The 20,886-nt window shown below is 41.5% G+C and overlaps 5 protein-coding genes across 5 annotated transcripts, besides 47 other annotated features; all 5 read right to left on the bottom strand.

Annotated features, from left to right (window-relative positions):
• Window positions 1–20,886: part of a sequence feature (sequence corresponds to BAC RPCI93-28H13) that runs on past both edges of the window.
• Window positions 2–23: a sequence feature (AT_rich).
• Window positions 122–157: a sequence feature (AT_rich).
• Window positions 227–324: a sequence feature (GA-rich).
• Window positions 352–409: a microsatellite.
• Window positions 421–475: a microsatellite.
• Window positions 487–626: a sequence feature (GA-rich).
• Window positions 1,013–1,038: a sequence feature (AT_rich).
• Window positions 1,357–1,416: a microsatellite.
• Window positions 1,501–1,533: a microsatellite.
• Window positions 1,750–1,783: a sequence feature (A-rich).
• Window positions 2,035–2,088: a sequence feature (T-rich).
• Window positions 2,362–2,391: a microsatellite.
• Window positions 2,695–2,743: a sequence feature (T-rich).
• Window positions 2,829–2,883: a sequence feature (A-rich).
• Tb927.2.3720 (ubiquitin-conjugating enzyme, putative) lies at window positions 2,919–3,674 on the bottom strand (the record flags this gene model as incomplete). The annotated part of the gene is made up of 1 exon (XM_946508.1): window positions 2,919–3,674. One exon carries the CDS (start codon window positions 3,672–3,674, stop codon window positions 2,919–2,921), a length of 756 nt encoding a protein of 251 aa, XP_951601.1.
• Window positions 3,765–3,812: a microsatellite.
• Window positions 4,098–4,126: a microsatellite.
• Window positions 4,380–4,424: a sequence feature (AT_rich).
• Window positions 4,958–6,721, bottom strand: Tb927.2.3730 (hypothetical protein, conserved; the record flags this gene model as incomplete). Its single annotated transcript, XM_946509.1, has 1 exon — window positions 4,958–6,721. The coding sequence occupies one exon, from the start codon at window positions 6,719–6,721 to the stop codon at window positions 4,958–4,960; it is 1,764 nt and encodes a 587-aa protein (XP_951602.1).
• Window positions 6,808–6,829: a sequence feature (AT_rich).
• Window positions 7,469–9,685, bottom strand: Tb927.2.3750 (hypothetical protein, conserved; the record flags this gene model as incomplete). The annotated part of the gene is made up of 1 exon (XM_946510.1): window positions 7,469–9,685. The coding sequence occupies one exon, from the start codon at window positions 9,683–9,685 to the stop codon at window positions 7,469–7,471; it is 2,217 nt and encodes a 738-aa protein (XP_951603.1).
• Window positions 10,835–13,336, bottom strand: Tb927.2.3780 (translation initiation factor IF-2, putative; the record flags this gene model as incomplete). The annotated part of the gene is made up of 1 exon (XM_946511.1): window positions 10,835–13,336. The coding sequence occupies one exon, from the start codon at window positions 13,334–13,336 to the stop codon at window positions 10,835–10,837; it is 2,502 nt and encodes an 833-aa protein (XP_951604.1).
• Window positions 13,472–13,492: a microsatellite.
• Window positions 13,866–13,895: a microsatellite.
• Window positions 14,070–14,146: a microsatellite.
• Window positions 14,493–14,517: a sequence feature (AT_rich).
• Window positions 14,657–14,678: a sequence feature (AT_rich).
• Window positions 15,528–15,570: a microsatellite.
• Window positions 15,573–15,625: a microsatellite.
• Tb927.2.3800 (hypothetical protein, conserved) lies at window positions 15,630–17,108 on the bottom strand (the record flags this gene model as incomplete). Its single annotated transcript, XM_946512.1, has 1 exon — window positions 15,630–17,108. The coding sequence occupies one exon, from the start codon at window positions 17,106–17,108 to the stop codon at window positions 15,630–15,632; it is 1,479 nt and encodes a 492-aa protein (XP_951605.1).
• Window positions 17,445–17,465: a microsatellite.
• Window positions 17,831–17,875: a sequence feature (AT_rich).
• Window positions 18,025–18,074: a sequence feature (T-rich).
• Window positions 18,146–18,355: a sequence feature (T-rich).
• Window positions 18,456–18,505: a microsatellite.
• Window positions 18,506–18,577: a microsatellite.
• Window positions 18,599–18,639: a microsatellite.
• Window positions 18,717–18,745: a microsatellite.
• Window positions 18,874–18,942: a sequence feature (AT_rich).
• Window positions 18,946–18,971: a microsatellite.
• Window positions 19,002–19,033: a microsatellite.
• Window positions 19,167–19,192: a microsatellite.
• Window positions 19,415–19,474: a sequence feature (A-rich).
• Window positions 19,983–20,026: a sequence feature (AT_rich).
• Window positions 20,138–20,194: a sequence feature (A-rich).
• Window positions 20,283–20,327: a sequence feature (AT_rich).
• Window positions 20,414–20,452: a microsatellite.
• Window positions 20,543–20,571: a microsatellite.
• Window positions 20,674–20,715: a sequence feature (T-rich).
• Window positions 20,778–20,870: a sequence feature (A-rich).
• Window positions 20,884–20,886: part of a sequence feature (AT_rich) that runs on past the window's edge.

A 20,886-nucleotide genomic window follows, 5' to 3' on the forward strand; every position in this document is an offset into this window, starting at 1 on the left:
CATTTTATTTTTTTTTAAATTTTCCTTTCCCTTTTCTTTTTTTCCTCCTTTTGAATTTTAATTCTCTTCATTGAAAACTTGTACAAACCCGTATAAATAAATACACACAAACACACAGTTGTAAATAACTAAATATAATTAATATATTTATATATTTGCATATTGGGAATTATAAACTTACTCGCATTGAATCCATCATCGTCCCGATGTTGCGAAGATACGAAGCAAAAAAAAAAAAAAGGAAAGAAAAAAAGAAAGAAAGACAGGGAAGACAAACAAACACACACAAATAGAGAGAAAGAGAAAGAGAAAGAGAAATAAAGAGGTACGGTCATGCACGGGTAGGTGATAAATAATAATAATAATATTAACAAAAAAAACAATTATGATGGTAATAACAATAATAGTACAAGATCAACAATATATGTACATATACAAATATAAATATATAAATAAATATATATATATATATATAAGCAAATAAGCAAGGGAGGGAGAAAGAGGAAGAGAAAGAGGGTAAAAGACAGAAAAATAGGGGGGGGGGGGAGAAAATGAAAATCGAAAATCATAAAAGAGGAAGAGGGGAGGAGGGGGAAAGAAGAAAGAAAAAAGAAAAAAGAAAAGGACTCACACGATTCGAGCCGAGGGGACTGACAAGTAAAAAAAAAAGAGAAAGCTGATGTACAAACAAATCAAATACACTACAGAAGCCACCCATACAAAACAAACAAACAAGGGTAAATACAAGCGTAAAACTGAATTAAACTAAATAATGAAATGAATGGAAGAACATTTAGATAATACACAGAAAATGAACAGCAGGAGGTGAGAAAAAAAAAGTTAAAAAGAGAATTTTTTAAAAAAAAGATGAGTCACTGGAGTTGGAAATAATATAAATGCGGATTCATCACTCACATTACCTCTCTCTTCTTTTCATCATGCCTTGCATGCACTTAATGCTGCTGCGTCTCTCACGCAAACAAATCTGCGTTACAAAACCGTGGATTCTTTCTTTTTTTAAAAAAAAAATTATTATTTCTCCCCTTTTATATTGAATCCCAAACGGTACGGTGGCAAGTGCCCCAAAACAGTTCTTCACCTTCACTTATACAAACTTATACAAAATGTTACGTATAAATGAATATACAAATCAAAGAAACAACAACAACAACAACCCTTACTTTAACTTTACTTGTGCTCTCTTGCATTTTCATCATTCGTTCGATCATTCTTTTGGTTTTATTATTTGCCTCAAACCTACGCTAATTCTACTCTTATCTCTCTATTTTTTTTTCTTTACTTTTGCATCACAGTTGTGTGAGCAACGCAAGGGCGGAACAAATTCACATTTTTCTCCTCTCTCTCTCTCTCTCTCTCTCTCTCTCTCTCTCTCTCTCTCTCTCTCTCTCTCTCTCTTTTTTTTTTTTTTCCCCCTCTCCTTCACCTGTTGTTATAATAAACAAAAATAAATGGTAGGTAACTATAGAAATATATATATATATAATAATAATAATAATAATGATAATGATAATACAGTGAAAGTTCGTTACAATTTCAAATAAGCGAAAACAACAGCAACAGCAACAAAACAGGCAACAAACAGACACACGAAAAATTGAAAAATTAAGTAACGGAGATTTAAAACAAGAACAAAGAAACAACTGGATGCCACCGCTCATGAGCAGAAGGCCACAGAAAATTGTTACGCAACTTGAATAAAATGATCGAACAAAAAAGTGAGAAGGTAACAAAAGAAAAAAAAGAAAAAAGAAAGAAGAGAAAATTTATCTCCTCTGAAGCTCCATCCGACAAATTGATGAAACACAAGTACAAACGGCAGAAGACGCGGAAGAGCAGCCGGAAATTGGCATTTGACGAGTAATTTATTTTTCTTTAAAAAAAAAAGCAAAATCAAAACACCTTCACATATAAAAATGAAATGAATAGATAAACGAATATTTATATGTTTTAATTATATACCATGATTGATTTTTTATGTGGCTACTCAACTGCTCAATCTATTTTCCCTCTCCCTCTCTCCTTTTGTTTTGTTTTGTTTTCTTTTTTCTTTTCTTTTCATTTCTTTTCCACTGTGCAGTAATAAAAATATTTGAACATTTAAGAAAAAACAAATGCCGACTCGGTTTGTGCTTGCACTGCTCTCAACCCTTCGTTCTATTTTTTTCCTTTTTTTTCCCCCTACCTCTTAGCGTAAACAAACTGGCACCAAAGTTAACTTTTTCAGTCTACAAATACAATAATATCATACACTAATTTATTTTTTCATCTTGTCTAATTAGTAAGTCCCCTACTTGTTTTTTTCTTTGTTATCATTATTTGTATACAAACGCCGACTAGGGTAAAAACAAAACAAAACAAAAACAAAAACAACAGCAATAAAAATCGACCCCTTGTGCACTCGAATCCGTTTCTTTTGTCTCATTTTTTTAAAAAAAAACTGGAAGGCTTCCCCGCGATGAAATAAAACACGGGAAGCGAACAAGCGAACAGAAGGAAAAAAAAAGAAACGGCGTTCATGCGTATTTTTAAAAATTTCTTTGACACATTTTATCTTCTGTTGTATACAAGAGTTTACCTACCATTTCTCACCCCTTTGCTTTAACAATTTTCCACCGCAACGTAAATTAGATGTGCTGGGAACCTTTTTTTTAAAAAATTATTGAAAGATGATAATTCTCTTTTTTTTTTCTTTCCTTCTTTTGTTTCTGTTTCTTTTCGTTTTCCACCCCCTTTTCATTCTCTGTTTTGCCTCCCATACAAACCGCAACACAACAAAAACATGAAACTCGCTCCCTCCCCCCTCCTACAAAAAAGAAAGAGAAAAAGAGAAAAAAAAAGACACAAAAAAAACAAGAAAAGAAATTGTGATTAAACTTCATCTATCTCTCTCTCTCCCATCAAATACGTCTGAGTGCTGCCCGCTTCTTCTCCACAGCTTTTTTTGCCGCTGTGGCTGCTGCTGCTGCCGCTGATGATGATAATGATAATGATGAGGAAGCCGGTAATTCCCCCAATGTCCCTTTATTGTCTACATTGTTCATATGAAGCGAAAGCCTTAAACCACCTCCACCCACTGCGTTATTGCTGTCATTTTCCTCCTCATCATTACATTTGCCGCTGCTCGTCACCCCGCCGTTTTCTTGAAAGCCATCGACTCCATTAAAAGGCCGTTGGGATTCCATTGGAGCCCTCCCACTTTTTATCGCATGTACTTTTGTCATCATATCTGCCTTGCGCCTGTATGCATCATAATCCTCCATCAGGAGCCGTGCTGCCTCTTCATTTAGCGCACTTTCTGCATTCGGTTCAATAAGAAGACACCGCACAATCGTGAGTACATGCCGCAAACCCAAACTTGGATTCCAGTCCCTTTTGAGTACATTCACACAAATGTCTCCCTTTTCTGCTATGTTGGGATGAAATATTTTGGTCCGGAATACACCCCGTGGTGGCACCTCCGGATATCCCTCATCAAAATGAAACACAACTTGAAATGAGCCGCCAGCGAAGGGAGTTCCTTCAGGTCCAGTGATCTCAAATAACAACTCGCTGAGATCATCAGATCTCACCAACCGAATCCCTTCCGTGGGATTCGAATTAATATCTTGCACTTGTCGCATTATGAGGTGCATGGCAGCCGGTGAAACGGGCATTGCAAATACGTATGTGCGAAATCCTGTAAGTTATATCTGTTAATATTAATATCCTCTAATAACAGCAGTAATAGTTGTGGTGATGGTATATATTTTTATTACTATTATTATTACTATTGTTATTATTAGTATTAATATATTACACTCAAGAGAATATTCACCTATATCGGTTCAAATCTCTTTTTTCTTGTATTGATACTACTTTTTTCTTTTCGCTCAGTTTTTCCTTTCTCTGTTGATTATACCCCTCTTGTGAAGTGTGAGACGGTCAAATAATAATAATAATGCACCCACTCCCCCCAAAAAAAAACAGCAATAAAAACGAAGTGTCAAAGAAGCAGAAGTGGAGTAGCAGACGATACGGGAAATAAAACCCTGCTGATGAAAGTAAAAAAGAAATATTACTGCTTTAGTATCTAAAGCATACATATATATATATATATATATATATAGGCGCAAAATAAACATATCATTCACACACAACTCAAATGTACAGATGCAGCCGCGGCGTGAAAAGAGAGCCGGGGGAGTAAGCGATAGTAATACATTGATTACAGAAACATATTTGTGTCTGCAGCTCTACCACACTCAGAAATGCAGCAAAAACTAAAAAAAAAAGGTCAGCACACCGACCATCACGACTATTTTTGAGCCCTTTTCCTTTTTCCCCCTTTCTCTCTAACATTGTGTGATATGTGAAAAGACATTAAATAGTAATAATAATAATATAAACGTATATTATTTTTAAAACAGTACAAGTGACACCTAATTTTTGCATAGCGCAAAGAACTGAAATAATATTTCTGGCCTTCGTTTGCTTTTCCCCCCCTCTCCGACCATATTTACGACACGCGTGCCTGAGTGTAATATTACCGCTTATGATCAGTCGGTCATCTCGTTGTGGTACGCCGCCCATAGACGTCGCCTAGCGAATAACTGCAATACCATTGAAAAAACAAAGCTTAAGAGAAAAGTTAACAGCATTGTTTAAAGAATAAGTAAAGAGATGTTGCAGCGAAACCCGCAAGTGGTGTTGACGCCTAACTGAAGCTTACATGCGGAATATTTCACATGTTATGGGCGCAGCGGTGGCAACTTCGTGAGTTTTGTGGATAATCTCCCGCGCTGCCTGCCACTCTCCTTTGAGAAAATCGTAAAGGTCGGGTATTAAAAGAAAAAAAAATGTACAAGTGCATGCAGAAGGTGAATGGGAATTGGGATAATTATATACCGCCACATGAGATAAAATTGACGAATGGATTGTGCCCATAATAGAACTCTCATCATCCGTCTGTTTTGACACTATTCGTAGCTAAATTTTCTTCTATTTTCTCTTCTCCGTGCCCCTCTTTTAGTTCCGAATTTCTCTCGCTATGTTTCTCGCCGATGGCGAGACAACCTTCTCGGAACTTTCTCATCAAATCAACGTCCCACTCACAAGCTTCTATGATTTCAACTTCCCGTGCATGACAACGCTCCATCAAAGCGAACACAAAAAGGTGTTTCTTGGCTCGCTCCGCGTTCTCTTCCTCTTCAATCGACCGCCGCTTGATCTCTTCTGAAAATAACGCAATATCATCGAGCTCCATCGCGCAGCGTAGAACCGTGCGGCCATGTTCCTCGAAAAGAGCCAACGCATCTCTGTCATTTTGGCATCTCAAAACAAGTTCTCTAAAAAGCGTTACACCTGTTGCACGTCCACACACCAAGCGCCGTGTCATTTCAATACCATACAATTTTGGGTATACATCAACCTGAGATTGCATAAACAGCCATGCATGGACTTGTGCCACTTGTGTAAGCAATTGAAACGACTCCAACTCTACACGGAACAGTGTCTCCATTGTGCTCAACAAGTGGCTAAAAAGTTCTTGCTCAAGAGAAGCATGCTCCTCCATGATCTCGCTGCGTGACTTTTCCTCGCGCTCGTGAAGTTGCTGCAAGCTAACGCGGTAACGCTCCTTGCGTCCCCTTGTCAGGTACACCCAACGCCTGAGATAATTCTTCAATGGGGCACTTCCAAGCAACATGCCTCGATGCACAAAAACAAACAAATCCCAGATGGGTTGGAATGCTTTGTTCTCCTCCTCAAGTACATAACTTCGGTTGATTTCTTCTCTGTAATTTATCGCCTGGAGTCCATTCAGCATCGTGTCTTGCAGTAATTTTTGCACCGGCTCGCCGTATTCACTCTCCTTGTCACAACTATCCACGAGGTGCAACGCGCCCAGGTGTTGAGAAAATAACTTAACAGCTTCAAGGTGTTCCTCATCTACAATCGTTTCGCGAGCGACAAGTTCTTCGCGTATGTATGACAACCGAAGTGTCGCAAGCTCCCGTGGCCCAAGTGACTTCCACTCACCGTTCACAAGTATTGTCCTCCGTTTAAACCTTGCCTCATCCAGCAATGAGGCGTGGTTTGCAAAATCTGCTGACAGACGGCTTGCTCGACCGGGAACAAAAACGCTCGGGCCCCATCCTGAACTTGCAGATGAAGCAACACGTGTCTCTGTAGCATTATCGCTTATATGAATACCATGGTTACAAAATGTATTTCCCCACGGAGATGGGGCCGTAGGGTAATTCACCGGCGGGCCTTGTGTATGAACTGATGTGCAGCCGCCGAAGCTCGTTGGCCGGATGATGGAACCTCTATTATTGCTATACCGCGTACCAAGTTTTCTTAAAGCATCGCCAACCAAGTAATCAAGGCGTGTTTTCAACGACTTGGACCACAATGGATGCTCACTCACATGAACCACCGTCCGCACGTTATACGTTGGGCACGTTGATACTGGTTTAAGCGCTAACTTTTCCCAAGATGTAAGCGGCCTGCTGAACTGTCCAAACGGCTCAGTGGGCTGATCCCCATAGCTTTCAGTTGGGCAACTTCGATATGTCATGGTGTAATCACGTAAGCTTTCCCCTTCTACATCACGGCCTTCAGATGACGAAGTTCCCAGGGGGGGAAGAAATGACGTGTGACTCACGCGAGGAGTCTGTGGGCACTCACCAGGCGGATTCCCATCTCCTTCAGTGTAACTCATTTCTTCTTTTTTACAGATATCGAAATATCAGACACGCAGGTACGCCCTGGTGTATTGAGACAAAGAGCCCACGTAAACAGTGCAAGAAAAAAAAATAATTATTATAAAGAAAGAAAGGAGGATGCGACTTGAAGCGATAATTCACTCTATCTTCCCCCCCTCTCTCTTCTTTAGAGTATGTTTCTCCCAGAAAGAAACAAAAACCTAGAAATACTCTATGGTAGAGTGAAAGGTGCTCTACTCACCTCTTCCTTCCTTCCTTCCTTTGAACTTTCTTTTCTACTATTGAGTATATTGAAAAATCATAGGTGATGTGACGGAAATATTACAAGCATTTTTTTAAAAATTCATACAGGGATTCAAAAGGAACGAGACAAGAAAGAAATATGGTCAAGCGCACCTGCAACATGAGGCAGTACAACGGCTCCAGGACAGTTCACCCTTATAATACACACGAACGCAGGTGGAGTGAGGGTTCAACACTCCCTTCTGTAACTTCGAGCCTCTCTATTCCAGCTTCACCCACATCAACGGGACAATCTATGGGAGAGACACACATATGACAAATTTTAACGTGCACTCATTCTATTAACAGAACAGTATGCAGGGCAAAATGGACCTCGTTTCGAGGAACGAAAAAAGAACAAGGAAAAGAGCCGTAATTCCAGTTTCTGCTGACGCCACGGCAGCAAACGGGCTGGAGATATGGATAGTTGTATAAACGTACGCAAGACACCAGTCAGTCACTCAAGTGAAATAAGTCGAATCGTCTCGGTTTAGTAGCGATCGATTTGTCCGGCATAACTTATCACTCCCGTCCAGAAGCTCCCTCGTGCGCTCAAACAGAGCCTGAAGGTTCCGCTCCACTTGGTTTGTTTGCTGCCATTCTGTCTCCTCTAGAAACTGTAGTTTAAGCTCATTTGTGCCTTCCACAACGGCATTCCGCGCCTCAGGAGAGAGGCGTACGAACCGACGAAAGCGCAAAGCGTACGCCACATACTGAAACATCGGGTTATTATTGAGACACTTCGACAGACGTATGGAACACTGAGTAGCGTCACGGAAGAGACACGTAGCCACAAGGTTCTCTTCCTTGTCATCCCCACCTGGAATAAGATATAAAATCGTTCGGTCGTCAAAATGACACCGCACCGTGCCATTCGTTAGTGCGGCAAACGTACCGATCCCATCGATGGCACTTGTGAGGAACACAACACTTCCAGCGGTAGCCGCAGCATTGATTGCGGGGTCGTCGCTTACCATACGCATTTGCGTACGGTCGATGGCGGCTTCTGCTGCATCTGAAGGTGATATCGGGCCTATGGTCAACCCAGACGTGGAGCATGCGGTGGCACTTCTAGCAATCCTGTCGGCCCCGTTTGCAAGAGCAAACCTCAAATCAAAGCCCGCTATTTCGTCAAACATTTCCCGTTGCTTTTCTACACGCGCTGCAGCAATATTCCGTTGTGATATTTCAATGCAAGAACCACCCACTTCCGGGAGGTAACGACCACGCTGAGCAACAGCAAATGGCGCCTCTTCCAATACACTACTAAAGTAAAGTAGTGATCCTCCAGCCCTTGACATGACAACACCATCGCTGTACTCGCCTTCTGGGACTGGCGGTGATGATGGATCTTCTGGAGGGAGTTGACTGTTTCCATTATTACTCAACGGTCCCTCATGTTGCTCCGGAGGAATAACAGGTGGGAGGCCTAATAGTCCATCCGCGCTTTGATGGTACACCTTGTATCCACCACTGCGACGCCAGTGATGCACGACATAACTTTCACCTATTGGTTCCACCAACGCAACGCTTTCATCTTCTCGTATCATACAAAGTACGGATCCGGCTACGAAATATGGTTCGCGGGGCCCTGACGTTGCTGATGCGTCAACAGTACGAGTATTCTCCCTATTAACACCACTATTCGGCCAACTTGCTTTACGTCCTTCAGGAAGGCACAATGAATGTCGCACATCTTTGGTCTCGCAAACACCAAGGCCCCAGTAAATTGCATGCGGTACACGACCCATAGGGTCGGCGTCGTAGCGCCACACAACCCGCTCTCGCGGATTACGTATCTGTCCATTGCACATGGCATTTTGCATCTGTGGGTTGGCAATGAGTGCGTGTACATGATCATACCGGATGGAAGAGAAACGGCAAGGTTTATGATCTTGCGCTGTGCGAGGTGTTGTCTCGTAGTACATGCGACACTCTTCATCTTCAGTAGCTAATGCTGCGGCCTCTGCTGGGGTATGATCCGCTGGTAACTCCTCATCGAACTGGAGGGCAACCTCAAGCATACGAATCCACTCACGTGGCGGGTCAATGAGAGGAAACGTTTGCTCCATCCACACATAATGAAAGGCCCGTAGACTATCAACGGTCCCTGTGATGAACCCCCGTGAATCAGTGGGGCGAACAAAAATAGACCTTGCTCCGCTCCTCTCCACAGCTGGTGCCGGCCAACGCACTGAAAAAGTCATTCGTCCACCGTGAAGTGTCAGTGAGACACGTCGCAGTGCACACCACAGTGTGGCTCGCGATCCGCAACGCTCAAATAGCCTTCGGTCAACAGCTACCACGAGAGAGTCAATGGGGCCTGGGTGCCGCCACACTTCACATGGTGTCACTGTGAGCCCAGAAATGACACGTGGATGAGGAGAGTAGTAATTATATATCTGCAAAGCCTCACTTACCTTTTTCTCGTACTTTGAGAGAGTGAGGGCAGTAAAATAATAATCACCTCCCTTCCCTTCATCGCCTGTTTCGCTTATGTCAAGACGGCTGCGTGCCCCCATACTTCCATCAATAGCAACAAACGTTTGCATCTCATCACAGAATGAAAGCACCGTGCCATCCCCATAGACGAAATCTACCGAACTGTCGGTCCACGCACAGGCTTTTACAACATGATCAGCGACGGAAACCTCATTGTAGAATCTGCGAAGACTCATGACAGCCACAATTCCTGATTTAAGTAGATATAATCGATATTATTAGTTGCTGATTTTTTTAATTTTTCCTTTACTAAAGAAAGTTAATTTATAGTCCCCACCGTAACCGGAGGCGTAGCAGTGGGCACTACAGCTCCACCGTTAGAAGTTGACAGATTCACCTTTTGCTAACAAATAAAGTAGAAGCATAATGGAAGGAGAACATACAAGACAGGTAATGGCTTTGAAGAGTTGTTGCATTTAAACAACAATGCGACGTAAACAAGCAAACCACCACGGGCGGGGTTGAACAATATGTGTACAAACGCCCTCCAAACTTCCACAGTTTCCGAACAATAGTCCTGTCAGTCTTTATTCATTTAAATATGTATTTTTTCATCCCTTCGCGACACACATGCGTGTCCATAACGTCACGATGTCAATATTTCAACCATGGTGAAACTGCAACGTGCCACACCCCCGGTGAGATCCGATCCTTCCCCTCAACCACACAAACCCTCCTTTCAGATATCGATCGCAATACCTCATACCTATTCAAAATCTCTATTACTCTGCCTTACCCCTCATTCTTTCATTTCCTTTCGTTTCTTGAGGGATCATCTCCGCATCGCTGCATGAAAAGTAATGATAGGTAATACGAACATGTGCACATACACATGCATGTATAGCGAGAAGAACAATGAAAAGAGAGGAAGGTGTCATATTGGTAATATCGGCGTCATTGAAAATATCCATCCAAGAGCATGCTGAGGGGCCGGCAGGTACGGGGGAAAACATGGAGCAGGGCGACACCGAGAAAGGACAAAATAAAACAAGACAAAAGAGGGAAAGATATTATCCATCCACAACGTACCGGTACAGCACACACGAAGTCGAGAAAAGGAAGAGGGTAAACGGATAAGGTGAAGTAAACAAAATGTCCTTCGCCGCCCCCTTTTTTTTTCACGGGTTTATATCATCCGTTTGGTGTCTCTTCGTCTGCTTACTTTCACAGTTCCCTTCCCTCCAGCTTTCCACACCCGCCATTCCCTTCGCGGTGGACTGTTCCGTCGCCGCCAATTCATTTCACGAAACCCACCCACTGACAACCGCGGTTTATCCGAACTTCCGTTCGTCATATTCTCACTCATTTCCGCATCAGTGCTGGCTCTATCGAGGCGGCACCTTCAGTACCTTTATTAACGTCGCCAAAAGATTAATGTCATCCTCTGTCAATTCATCCTTAAACAATTTAATCGCATTAACAGATGGACGGGAAATGAGTGAGAAGAGTTCATCCGATTTATCAAACTGTCGCCCGAACGTCATTCCACTTTCCCCTGAGTTTATTTTAACCGAACACTCGCAGCCCACGCGGCCAACAGTGATGCTCTTCTTATCGCGCTCTAATGACATCACTCGCCCGATGAGATGTGGCGTATCGCCCCGCATAAAAGCGAGTGGCGTTCCCGGGTGGAGCTGACCACACTTCACCTTCACAGGGAGAATAATAGGATCGGTGTTATGGATGGCATCGTCGAGAATGGTGAGTTGTACAGGAAAGACGGCAATTGCGCGTGCCTTATCTTTTTCCCGCTTCTCATACTCGTTTATATACCTTGTGAACATATCAAACAAATGGTAGATGATCTTGGCCTCAAACATATCGATGTCGTTCTTCTTGGCAATGTCTCGAGCGTCATCGGATATCTCAACATCGAAGGCAAGAACAACAGCGTGACGCGGTGACTTCCGTTTCATGGAGAGGACATTGATCATATGTCTCTTATGCAGTGGCCCAATGGAGGCGCTTGCAACAGGAATCTTCATTTTGTTCAAAAACGACAACAAGGCTTCCAGAGAACCAAGTGTAGAGCTTTGCACCGTAACCCCAACACCGTCGGGACTCAACTGGTCCGTAATGCTGTTCGCATCCTTCATCACCTCCTTTGCAACGGCTTCTTTATCGTCTCCCGGCCGCACGACGAGAAGATGCGAACCAGGAATAACATACTCCAGTTCGTTGGCCGCAATCTTAATTCCCATTGCTGCCTTCATTGTCTTGTGATGAATGTATTCCCCTCTTACTCGAAGTTCCTTCATGGGTTGTGGTGTGAGCAGTGCACGGATCTGCGTGAACACGGGCCCGTTCTGCCCACAGAGGCAAATATTGTCGCCCTCGTGAAGCTCGCCGTTGATGAGGATGGCATCGATAGTAAAACCATACCCCGTTGTGGGCTTCACCTCCAGAATGGTACATTGCAGGTCATCCTTGTATGTAACTTTCCCTTCCATGAACTGTTGCACCAGTTGAACTTCCAACAGAATTAGGTCACAAATGCCTTCTCCTGTCTTGGCCGACGTTGGCACAATTGAAACCACCTTTCGCACCTCCTTGTTATGATAGTACAGTTCGGAATTGAGTCCCTCTGCAAGCAATTCCTGTTTTACTTGAACAAGCCGTGTGCTAAACTCATCACGGACATTAGGCTTCTGTAAGGAAAGCGTTTGCTCAATGTCCATGTCCTTGTGAGCAACCCAGTCGTAGAGGCGATCCACTTTGTTCAATGCGACGATGAAGGGGCACTTTTTCTCGCGTAGCAGACGGATTGACTCACGCGTCTGTGGTTCCAACCCGTGCATTATATCCACAACGAGAATAGCGATGTCGCACAAACTGCTTCCACGACTGCGAAGATTTGTGAAGGACTCGTGACCGGGTGTATCGATAACGAGAAGACCAGGCACGTTCAGCTGATGCTGGTACTTTTGATTGAGATCAGCTGTGGCTTCAACAATTGATTCCCGTGGAAAAAAGGTGGCACCGATCTGCTGCGTAATACCACCGGCCTCACCGCCTTGAACGTTAGTCGCTCGAATACGATCCAATAAACTAGTTTTACCAGTGTCCACGTGTCCAAGAACACAACAAATTGGCGACCGGAGTTTTGTCACGCTCTCCAATACATGCTCCTTTGCTCGCCTTTCCTCTTCCTTCGCGCGTTTCCGCGCTTCCTTCGCCTTCAGTCGCTCTTCCACCATCTCAGCACGTCTCTTACGGATACGCTCGTTATTAATTTTACGCTGCTCTCGCCGATCGTCACGCTCCATCATGGCTTCCCAGTCTTCCTCGTCCACCTCCGCATCGGACTCTGTTGGCTCCGTCACCTCACCGTCATCTTCCACTGGTAGATCCAAACTGTCTTCGTCTGATTCATGACCGGCTTTGGCTGCCCTCTCATCAGCTGCGTCTTCCTCCTGTTTCTGAGTAGGCTTTTGTTTTTGCTGCTTAGGTCGTGGGGCTTCCCGCTCCTTTTTCTGCTGTTCCCGAACTTTCTCCACATCAGGAACGATAAAACCGGCGGCAGCCATACGTTCCAGAACATCATTGCGGGACTCCTTGGTTCCCATTTTGCGAGCCAAGCGCTCCTCTTCCTTCCGCCGCTGACGTTCCCGGGCGCGCTCTTCCTCTTCAAACCTCCGTTGCTCTTCCGCAAGTCGTTCCTCTTCACGCAACCGTTTTTCCTCTTCCTCCCGTTCCCTGCGAAGCCGTTCTTCTTCTTCCTTTTGCTTCTCCATGTGCTGCTTAAGTTTTGCGATCATCGCGGCGGGAGGCCCGCCCTTGCGGGCGGGGGCGCCTTTTGGCGCTGCCTTTGGTCCTTTAGGCGGCATTATCCGTTAAAACGATGTTTCGGCTGGACCGATGGTGGTGCGTGGCGTGCTATGAAGTAAAGGGTGTAATGGTGTCGGTAGTGGTGATGACGAACAGATAACGTGCGCTAATGGTAATAGTGCTCCGAGCTAACGTATATATATATATATATATATCCCAGGCAATCCCCTTTCTTTTTTGCCTTTTCTTCAGAAACTGTGACACGCCACCTACGTTTCCTCCTGTGGTGAGCTGCACCTATTGGCCTCGGCGCCTTTGATGTTGAATGGCGGAAGAATAACGGTCCGTCCTTCCTTTAATCGCAACGGCGGAAGCGGTTATCGATGAATTGTCGCTGACGTTATTGTTAATGCTGCTCCTTTAATCTTCTGGTTCAGTTCCACTTACTCTTCTTATTTGATGCAGGAATCTTTAAGTAGGCACAACGTCGTGTTTCAATGCGATGCTCCCGTTTGTGTTTACTTTATCTTAAAAGATGCCTCTGGAATTACTCCGTGAAAACGGCGGATCCTTTTCGCAATCAACTCAATATATATATATATATATATATAAATATATTCTTCCTTGCCTTCCTGCTTGGACGTGCAATTTCGAATACTCTTCCACAGTTGTCTTTTTTTTTTCTCAGCACACACACACGCAGGCACGTGAGGGAAACAAATGCAGAGCCCTAACGTTAATTTTACTATTATTGCTTTCGCGTACCTAGTTATTTGTCAATACTCTGTTTCTTATATATATATATATATATATATAGACAAATATATTTATTTACAACAAATATATATAATATATACACGTACGTATATGAGGGGACGGATGTGCAGGTATTTTTGTTGTTTAATTCCGGTTTCTGTCCCGTTGTATTTCGAGAGTACGCGATTTATATCGTCCCCTAACCTTTCCTATGTGATTGAACCGCTTACGTACTGCTGCGGCACTCCTGTTCTGGAGATAATTACTTTTTCTTTTAAGAGACTTCAGTGTTGAAATGCTTGCTGCTGCGTATCAAACTATGTGTATATTATATTTGTATACACGTGTATGTGCATGTGCGTACATGTTAAGAAGTTGAAAACAACAAGAACAACAAAGGAAACGGCAAAGGGACACGATTGTAAAGTTGTGATAAGAAAGGTTAGATATAACAATAACAATAATAATAATTTTTTTTTAAAAAGGCGCGTATCGTTCACACAGTGAGCTTCAACAACACAAGCGTACACATTTGTGACGCTCTCTTTCTTCTTTACTTTCCTTTTCCTCCCTCTTTTTTTTGGGGGGGGGATCTCCCTTCACGAACTAACACAGACAGTTAGTAATATATAAATATAAAAATATGTCAATGGGGTGCGTGATCATTTCCATTTCCTTTTTCAGCATAGCATCATTCCCTTTCATTGCTTCAAACACACACGCGAAAAGAAAAGCAACAACACCACAAGTTGTGAAGAGTACCAAACACTTTAAAATATTGCCTAGTGGTGGTGCCGGTAGCGGAAGAAGTAAAGAAAGCAGCGGGAAAGCCTCTCAAAACGTAACGCGGCAGAAAAATAAATTAAGTTGAACAAAGAGGAACCACACAAGTACAGGCACATCCCTACAAAAACAACGGTAATACCACTAAAAACAGGTACATGCATCTCAAACGAACACAACCAACAAATCGTAAATGTTGGATCACAACACAAAAAGAATATATACCGCTGCAGCTGTTGTGAAAAGTAAGATGAAAACAAAAAACAAAACAACAACGTCAGGCACAAAAGTAGAAAGTTTACTACTAAGTACTCCACAAAAGCGATCATGAGACCGAGTGATATTCCGCGTAATTGTGAATACAAAAAAAAGCGGGAGAGGGATGAGACTTCTCACCAGAGATTTTCTTTCTCATTTTTTCCTTTTACCTTCATTTCTCCAGTTGGGCATTCACATGTTTGCTTTTTGGATTATTCGGAGTCACTACGCTGCACTGCCATTATCTGTTCACTCGCCGACAGCACATAATAGTGTAGGTGAAACAAGTAAAACAACCCCTGTACCATGTTAATCCTATCCATAAACAGCCAAATATATAAGTATAAATATACAAATATAGATATTTATCTCTTTGTTCAATCTACTCTATTTTATTCCCTCATTAACTGTCTAGAGAACTGACGAGAAATAAAGATGCCCCCCCCCCCCGCTACACACACATACACACATACAGACACACACACGAACACGCACAAAAATAAAAAAAAGAACAATAATAACAATAACACCGAGATCAACAACAACAAGAAATGCCTAGTATGCCGAAACGGCAGTCATGGTGTGAACCATAAGTTCCTCCATTCCTTCTTCTAGCGCTGCCGCAAGTTTGTTACCGTATTCCCACAGTTCGTCCGTAAGTGCAGCTATATCAATCCTTTCAGCCTGTTGGGGTAGCGGCACAATCCACTCATACTCCAAACGTTCGCCCTCGTCCCCAGCCTTTGTGATGATGAGCGGCGTTCGTTTTGTCTCTACAAGTTGAAGTGTTACACCAGTGGCCGTTTTCTTGGCCCACTTGCGAACCACACGCTCACAACAGTACACAACATCACCTAATTCCGGCGATAACACCGACTGCACAGAATCCCGTGTGCTACGTAGTATGTCCGCTTCAAGGTAAGCATCCGCAATACGTTTCTTGATGGGATGCCTGGCACGCACGACGTAACGCAAATCGGGCATCTTACTGCGAATGTAGTGTGAAACGAAGAACCGATCCCACGGTTTGTTCATCATCGTGCACTTAAGTTGACCATTGAGCTCACAATCGAAAAACTCTGCCATGCGACGGATTGTGACTTTATAGCTCGTTGTGCGTTCCTGTTGGATGCTCATGTTAAGAGCTGCCGCCAGAGACTCCATGGCCGCTACGTTGGATTCGCTCGCAATGGCAAACCAGGCATACGGATGCTGAGCGTAGAGATGCTTTTGCACTGTCCACAGCGGCATGACATTACGATTTTGCTTTGCCACACTGCGATAGTAAAGTGCCTTACCCGCTCCGATGTTAAGCTCACCCGGCATATTCATATTCCAAATATTCATGAGGCACCATTCAAAGGCCATTCGGAATCGCATTTTGTTTGCGTCGTTTGGGGCAACGTGAATTGCTGCCAGGGCATTCTTCACCTTACTTTGCCCCGGAAGTTTGCTCGGGTCGATACTCGCAATACCCACATCTGTAGCTGTCTCACTGTGCAGAAGCTGAAAGGCTCGAGGAGAAAGCGGATCATAACGTTCGCCCATTCGTCCAGGGCTTAATTCCATAAAGTCCAACTCACGACGGTCCTCAAAACCGGGTTCTGCACCCCAATCACCGTATTCATCCGCTTCTTCCAGCGCATCTTCGGCACGATCATAGTCCGTCACAACAATGGCGTGTGGGTTGTCCTCCTGCGGTACCGTTGCGCTCGCCTGCTGCTCAGCGGAGAGAATTTCTTCCACCTGCCGCACCAACGCACTCTTTTTTGCACGAGGGTCCACATTTGCCACGCGGCAGTGCTCCTGTAAAAAAAAAGCAAGTTCCGGTACTGAAAGTGAAAAGAGATTGCCTTCATTCCATAAGCCCCATACGGTGTTACGAGTAATGTGTGAGAAGTCACCGCTGGCTGCCGGTGCAGCTGCAGAAAAAGACTGCTGACGAGTCGCAATTTGCAGCGGTGCGACTGCTCGGCTAAAGGCACTTGTTGCACCGTTCAAAGCGCTGAATATTTTCAGGCGCGCGCGCAGCATGTAAAAAAACTTTTTAGAAAGAGAAAAAAACAAATTAACGTGAAATGAAGGGCCAGGCCACTCCCCGCAACAAAACTACCGTGCGGTTACACTTGCTCTTCGGACTCACTATCGACTTCGGCAGACTCAAACAAACAAAAAAAACAAACAGTTTTTTTTCTTTCTTAGCCGTCCTGATACCACCGTGAGCACCTTAACGGTTCAGCGGTTATATTGTTGAGAATGCCGCGCAGTGTGTTGTGTTGTGTTGCCCCGTTTCTTCCCGTTTGTTTCCGCCCTGCAATCAATTAAGAGCCGCTATTATGACACAACTTTTTTTTCCTTCTTCAATTCTCTTATATATATATATATATATATTTCTCTTTCGCTTCCTTTTGTTGTTGTTTTCCCTTGTTTTATTTTTTAATTATTTCTATCCCGAACTTTATATTATCCTTTAGCTAAGGATTTGTTACCGTGTTGTCTGTCTTTTTTCTCTTTTTCCTCTTTTTTTACTTCAAGTTCTTACTTGAGCAACTTGAACTTGAAGAACTTTACGTGCAACCCCTCAAACGTCACTTCCTATCCCAATCAAAGCACGTAAATAACACCAAAAAACTACTACTATATATAAAAAAAAAGCAAGTGAGCTAAGAGAAAAAGAGGAAGAAGAAAAATTGAAGTATAGGGTGAAGATTAAGGCAATGTAATATCCGTGTGGTATGTATGAGGGTGTATGTTACATTTAATATTTAAATACATTATGCATATATAAATATATAAATATACGTTCATTGGCTTGTTTTATAGACGCGGCCGTGCCGCAGTGATTATTTCATTTCTACCGCCCGATTGAGCCAATCCAGCGTTTGGAAAAGGGATAACTGCCTTTCGCTGTTTTCCCCACTTTCCCTCAATCCTTATAATAATTTCCAACCTCTTCTTTCTTCTCCTTTGCTCCGTTTTTCTTTTCTTTTTTTTTTCTTTAAAAAAAACTCTTTTAAACATTGTTTTCTTTTACCTCTTAGAAAAATAAATATATTATTTCCTTTTTAAAATTTCTTTTGCATCTCTTTCTTCTTTTCTTTTCTTTTGTTTTTTATTTTTCTTCTCCCCTCGATGTTGTTTTGTTCCTTTCCGTCAAATGTCCAATATTCATCTCTTTTTCCTTCTTCCCTTCCTCATTCATCTATTCGTTTTATTTACAAAATTTGCCTTTTGCCTTTTCTCATTTATTTTTTTTTACTTTAATCATTTTTTTCCCTTTCCCTCAATACTTATAATATCCCTCTCTTTTTTTCCTCGTTTATTTACCCGGAGGCATGTGCAAATTGTTTCGGCCGCCCATCAAGAATTAAAATCAAAAGAAACAGAAAAAACAACAACAACAACAACATCATCATCATCACCAACAAGAAACATAAATACACACAAACACACATAAATATATAAATATAAATATATAAATATACATATATGCATTTATGTATTTATTTTATCTGCACAGCCATACAACAACAGCTACAACAACAAAAAAACAAAACAAAAACAAAAGCCGTCCAACCACAAAAAGGTGTGACATTGAAGTTTTTAAGAAAAAAAAAGTGATGACGATGGCGAAGGGAGCGCAACAGTAATAATAATAACAATAATAATAAAACCCCAACAGAAAACTGAAACAATCAAATTAAAACAAAAAAAAGTTACTTACTGGTATTAACAACTATATTATATAGATTAGTAATAGTGACAATTAGGGCAATAATAACACTAGTATAGCAACAACAAAAATATATATTATATTCGTGTTTAATTACATAAATTTAAATATATAAATATATTTTAATTATTTATTCACGTGTGCGTGTGTGTGCGTGTGTGTGTTTAGCAGTACAAAATCGAGAAAGGAAGAAAAACAACAACAACAACAACAACAACAACAACAAGAAAGGAATTTATTTTATTTTATGGGGATGAGGCCGCTTGTAAGAGAGGTTAGGAGTCCGAATGAAAATGAAACAGGCTCATAGGTAAAGGAAAGCTGAGCAGCGTAAAGAGAAATAAATTCCGTATTTCATGCAAAAAAAACAAAACAAAACAAAACACATACAAAAATAATATAGAAAAAGAAATATGCGTATTTATTTATTTATGTATGTATTATATGTGCGCCTTCCCCTTTGTACACGTAAACATAAAACATAAAACATTGCTCAAAAAAGAAAAAAAAAGAAAGAAAGAAGGAAGGGTTATGAAGAGCTGGAAGCACGAACCTGCACGGACAGTCACAAATGTATAACCCACAACAAATCAAATCAAATCAGAGCAAAAAAGAAAAAAAAGAAAAAAGGACTTGAATAAAAAGAAAGAAAAAAAGAAAGAAAAAACAGGTCAAAATTGTAGGTTCCCTCAGACGCATCCGACATGTGCTCTGATCACAGCTCAAACATATCCACAAATAATTTAAAAAAAAACAACACGACAAAATACTTGCGAAAAAGTATATAAACATGTGGAAAATATTTGTATGTTTATAAACTTCTCCAATGGTTTCGCTGACATTATCAAATTCATCACAACTTTTCCCTATTCTCCTCCTTTCCTCCTTTTATCTCCAGTCACAAAATATATAAGCACACACGCGCGTATTTACACATGATCTTCTCTTTTTTTCTTTGTAGAAAACAACAACAAAAAAATCGATATAAATGATTTAATTAATACATATAAATTAACACAAAAATATACCGAATACACTTTGCCATTATTCCTCTTGTCGTAGCAATTTTTTGTTTGTTTGTGCGTGCGTGCGGTGGATTTGGTACAAGGGATATTTTACAACATCCCCACACCAATGCGAAGTCAAAAATACGTAAGGAAAAAAAACAGAAAAACAAAATTAATAAATTATTTAACGAAATGAATAAATAATTAATTAACCTTGTTTTCTTTTTTTTTTTTCACTACTAGTATTGTTGATGTTATGGTGGAATCTCGTACAATGTAGGAGGGACAAGAAGAGGAAGAAGAATGATAATATGAATTCATTGAAACGAAACGAAGAACAAAAACAAGAACAAAAAACAAAAACAAAACAAAACAAAAACCGCCTCACGTCACTGCTTCCCATGCACTTTTAGTGCTTTTGAATAAAAAAAAATGGGAGAGGGGGTGCGCCTCATATAACGCCAGGCGATATAAAAATAATTTTAAAAAATTAAAAAAAAAAGATATTTATATCGTTATCATATCATCGGTAACAATCTCCTTTTGCTTGCCTTTTCCTTACTTACTTCCTTCTTTCATTTCCTTCCTCCTTACGAGGAAACAATAATAATAATAATAACAATAATAATAATAATAATGAGACACAAACTCACATGCACGAATCCACATAAATACCCAAATTCATTCAAATGAATGCATACAACAGAACACAAGGTTTTTTTCTCCTTAAAAAAAAAAAAGAAAAAAAAAAAGAAAATCATTGCTGAGAGACGGCGTGGCATCTATGAAAAAAAAATGTTATTGAGTGAGCGAATAAGTCGGTGAGTCATCGAAAACATTTGGTGCCATTGCGTGCGCATTTTATTTTTCTCTTGTCTGTTCTTTTTTTTTCTTTTTCTTTACATTAGCAGTATAATTTATGACCGATAGTAATGGTAAAACGAGTCCTTACGTACCCATCCCAAATGAAAATGAAAATGAAAGAAAAAAAAAACACGGGAAACGAGAAACATTAAAACAACAACAAGAAAAAAAAGGGAAAGGGAAAAAAACAAATACACAACAAATGATA

Source organism: Trypanosoma brucei, chromosome 2 (assembly GCF_000002445.2).
Source record: "Trypanosoma brucei brucei TREU927 chromosome 2, complete sequence".
NCBI classification, from domain to species: Eukaryota; Euglenozoa; class Kinetoplastea; order Trypanosomatida; family Trypanosomatidae; genus Trypanosoma; species Trypanosoma brucei.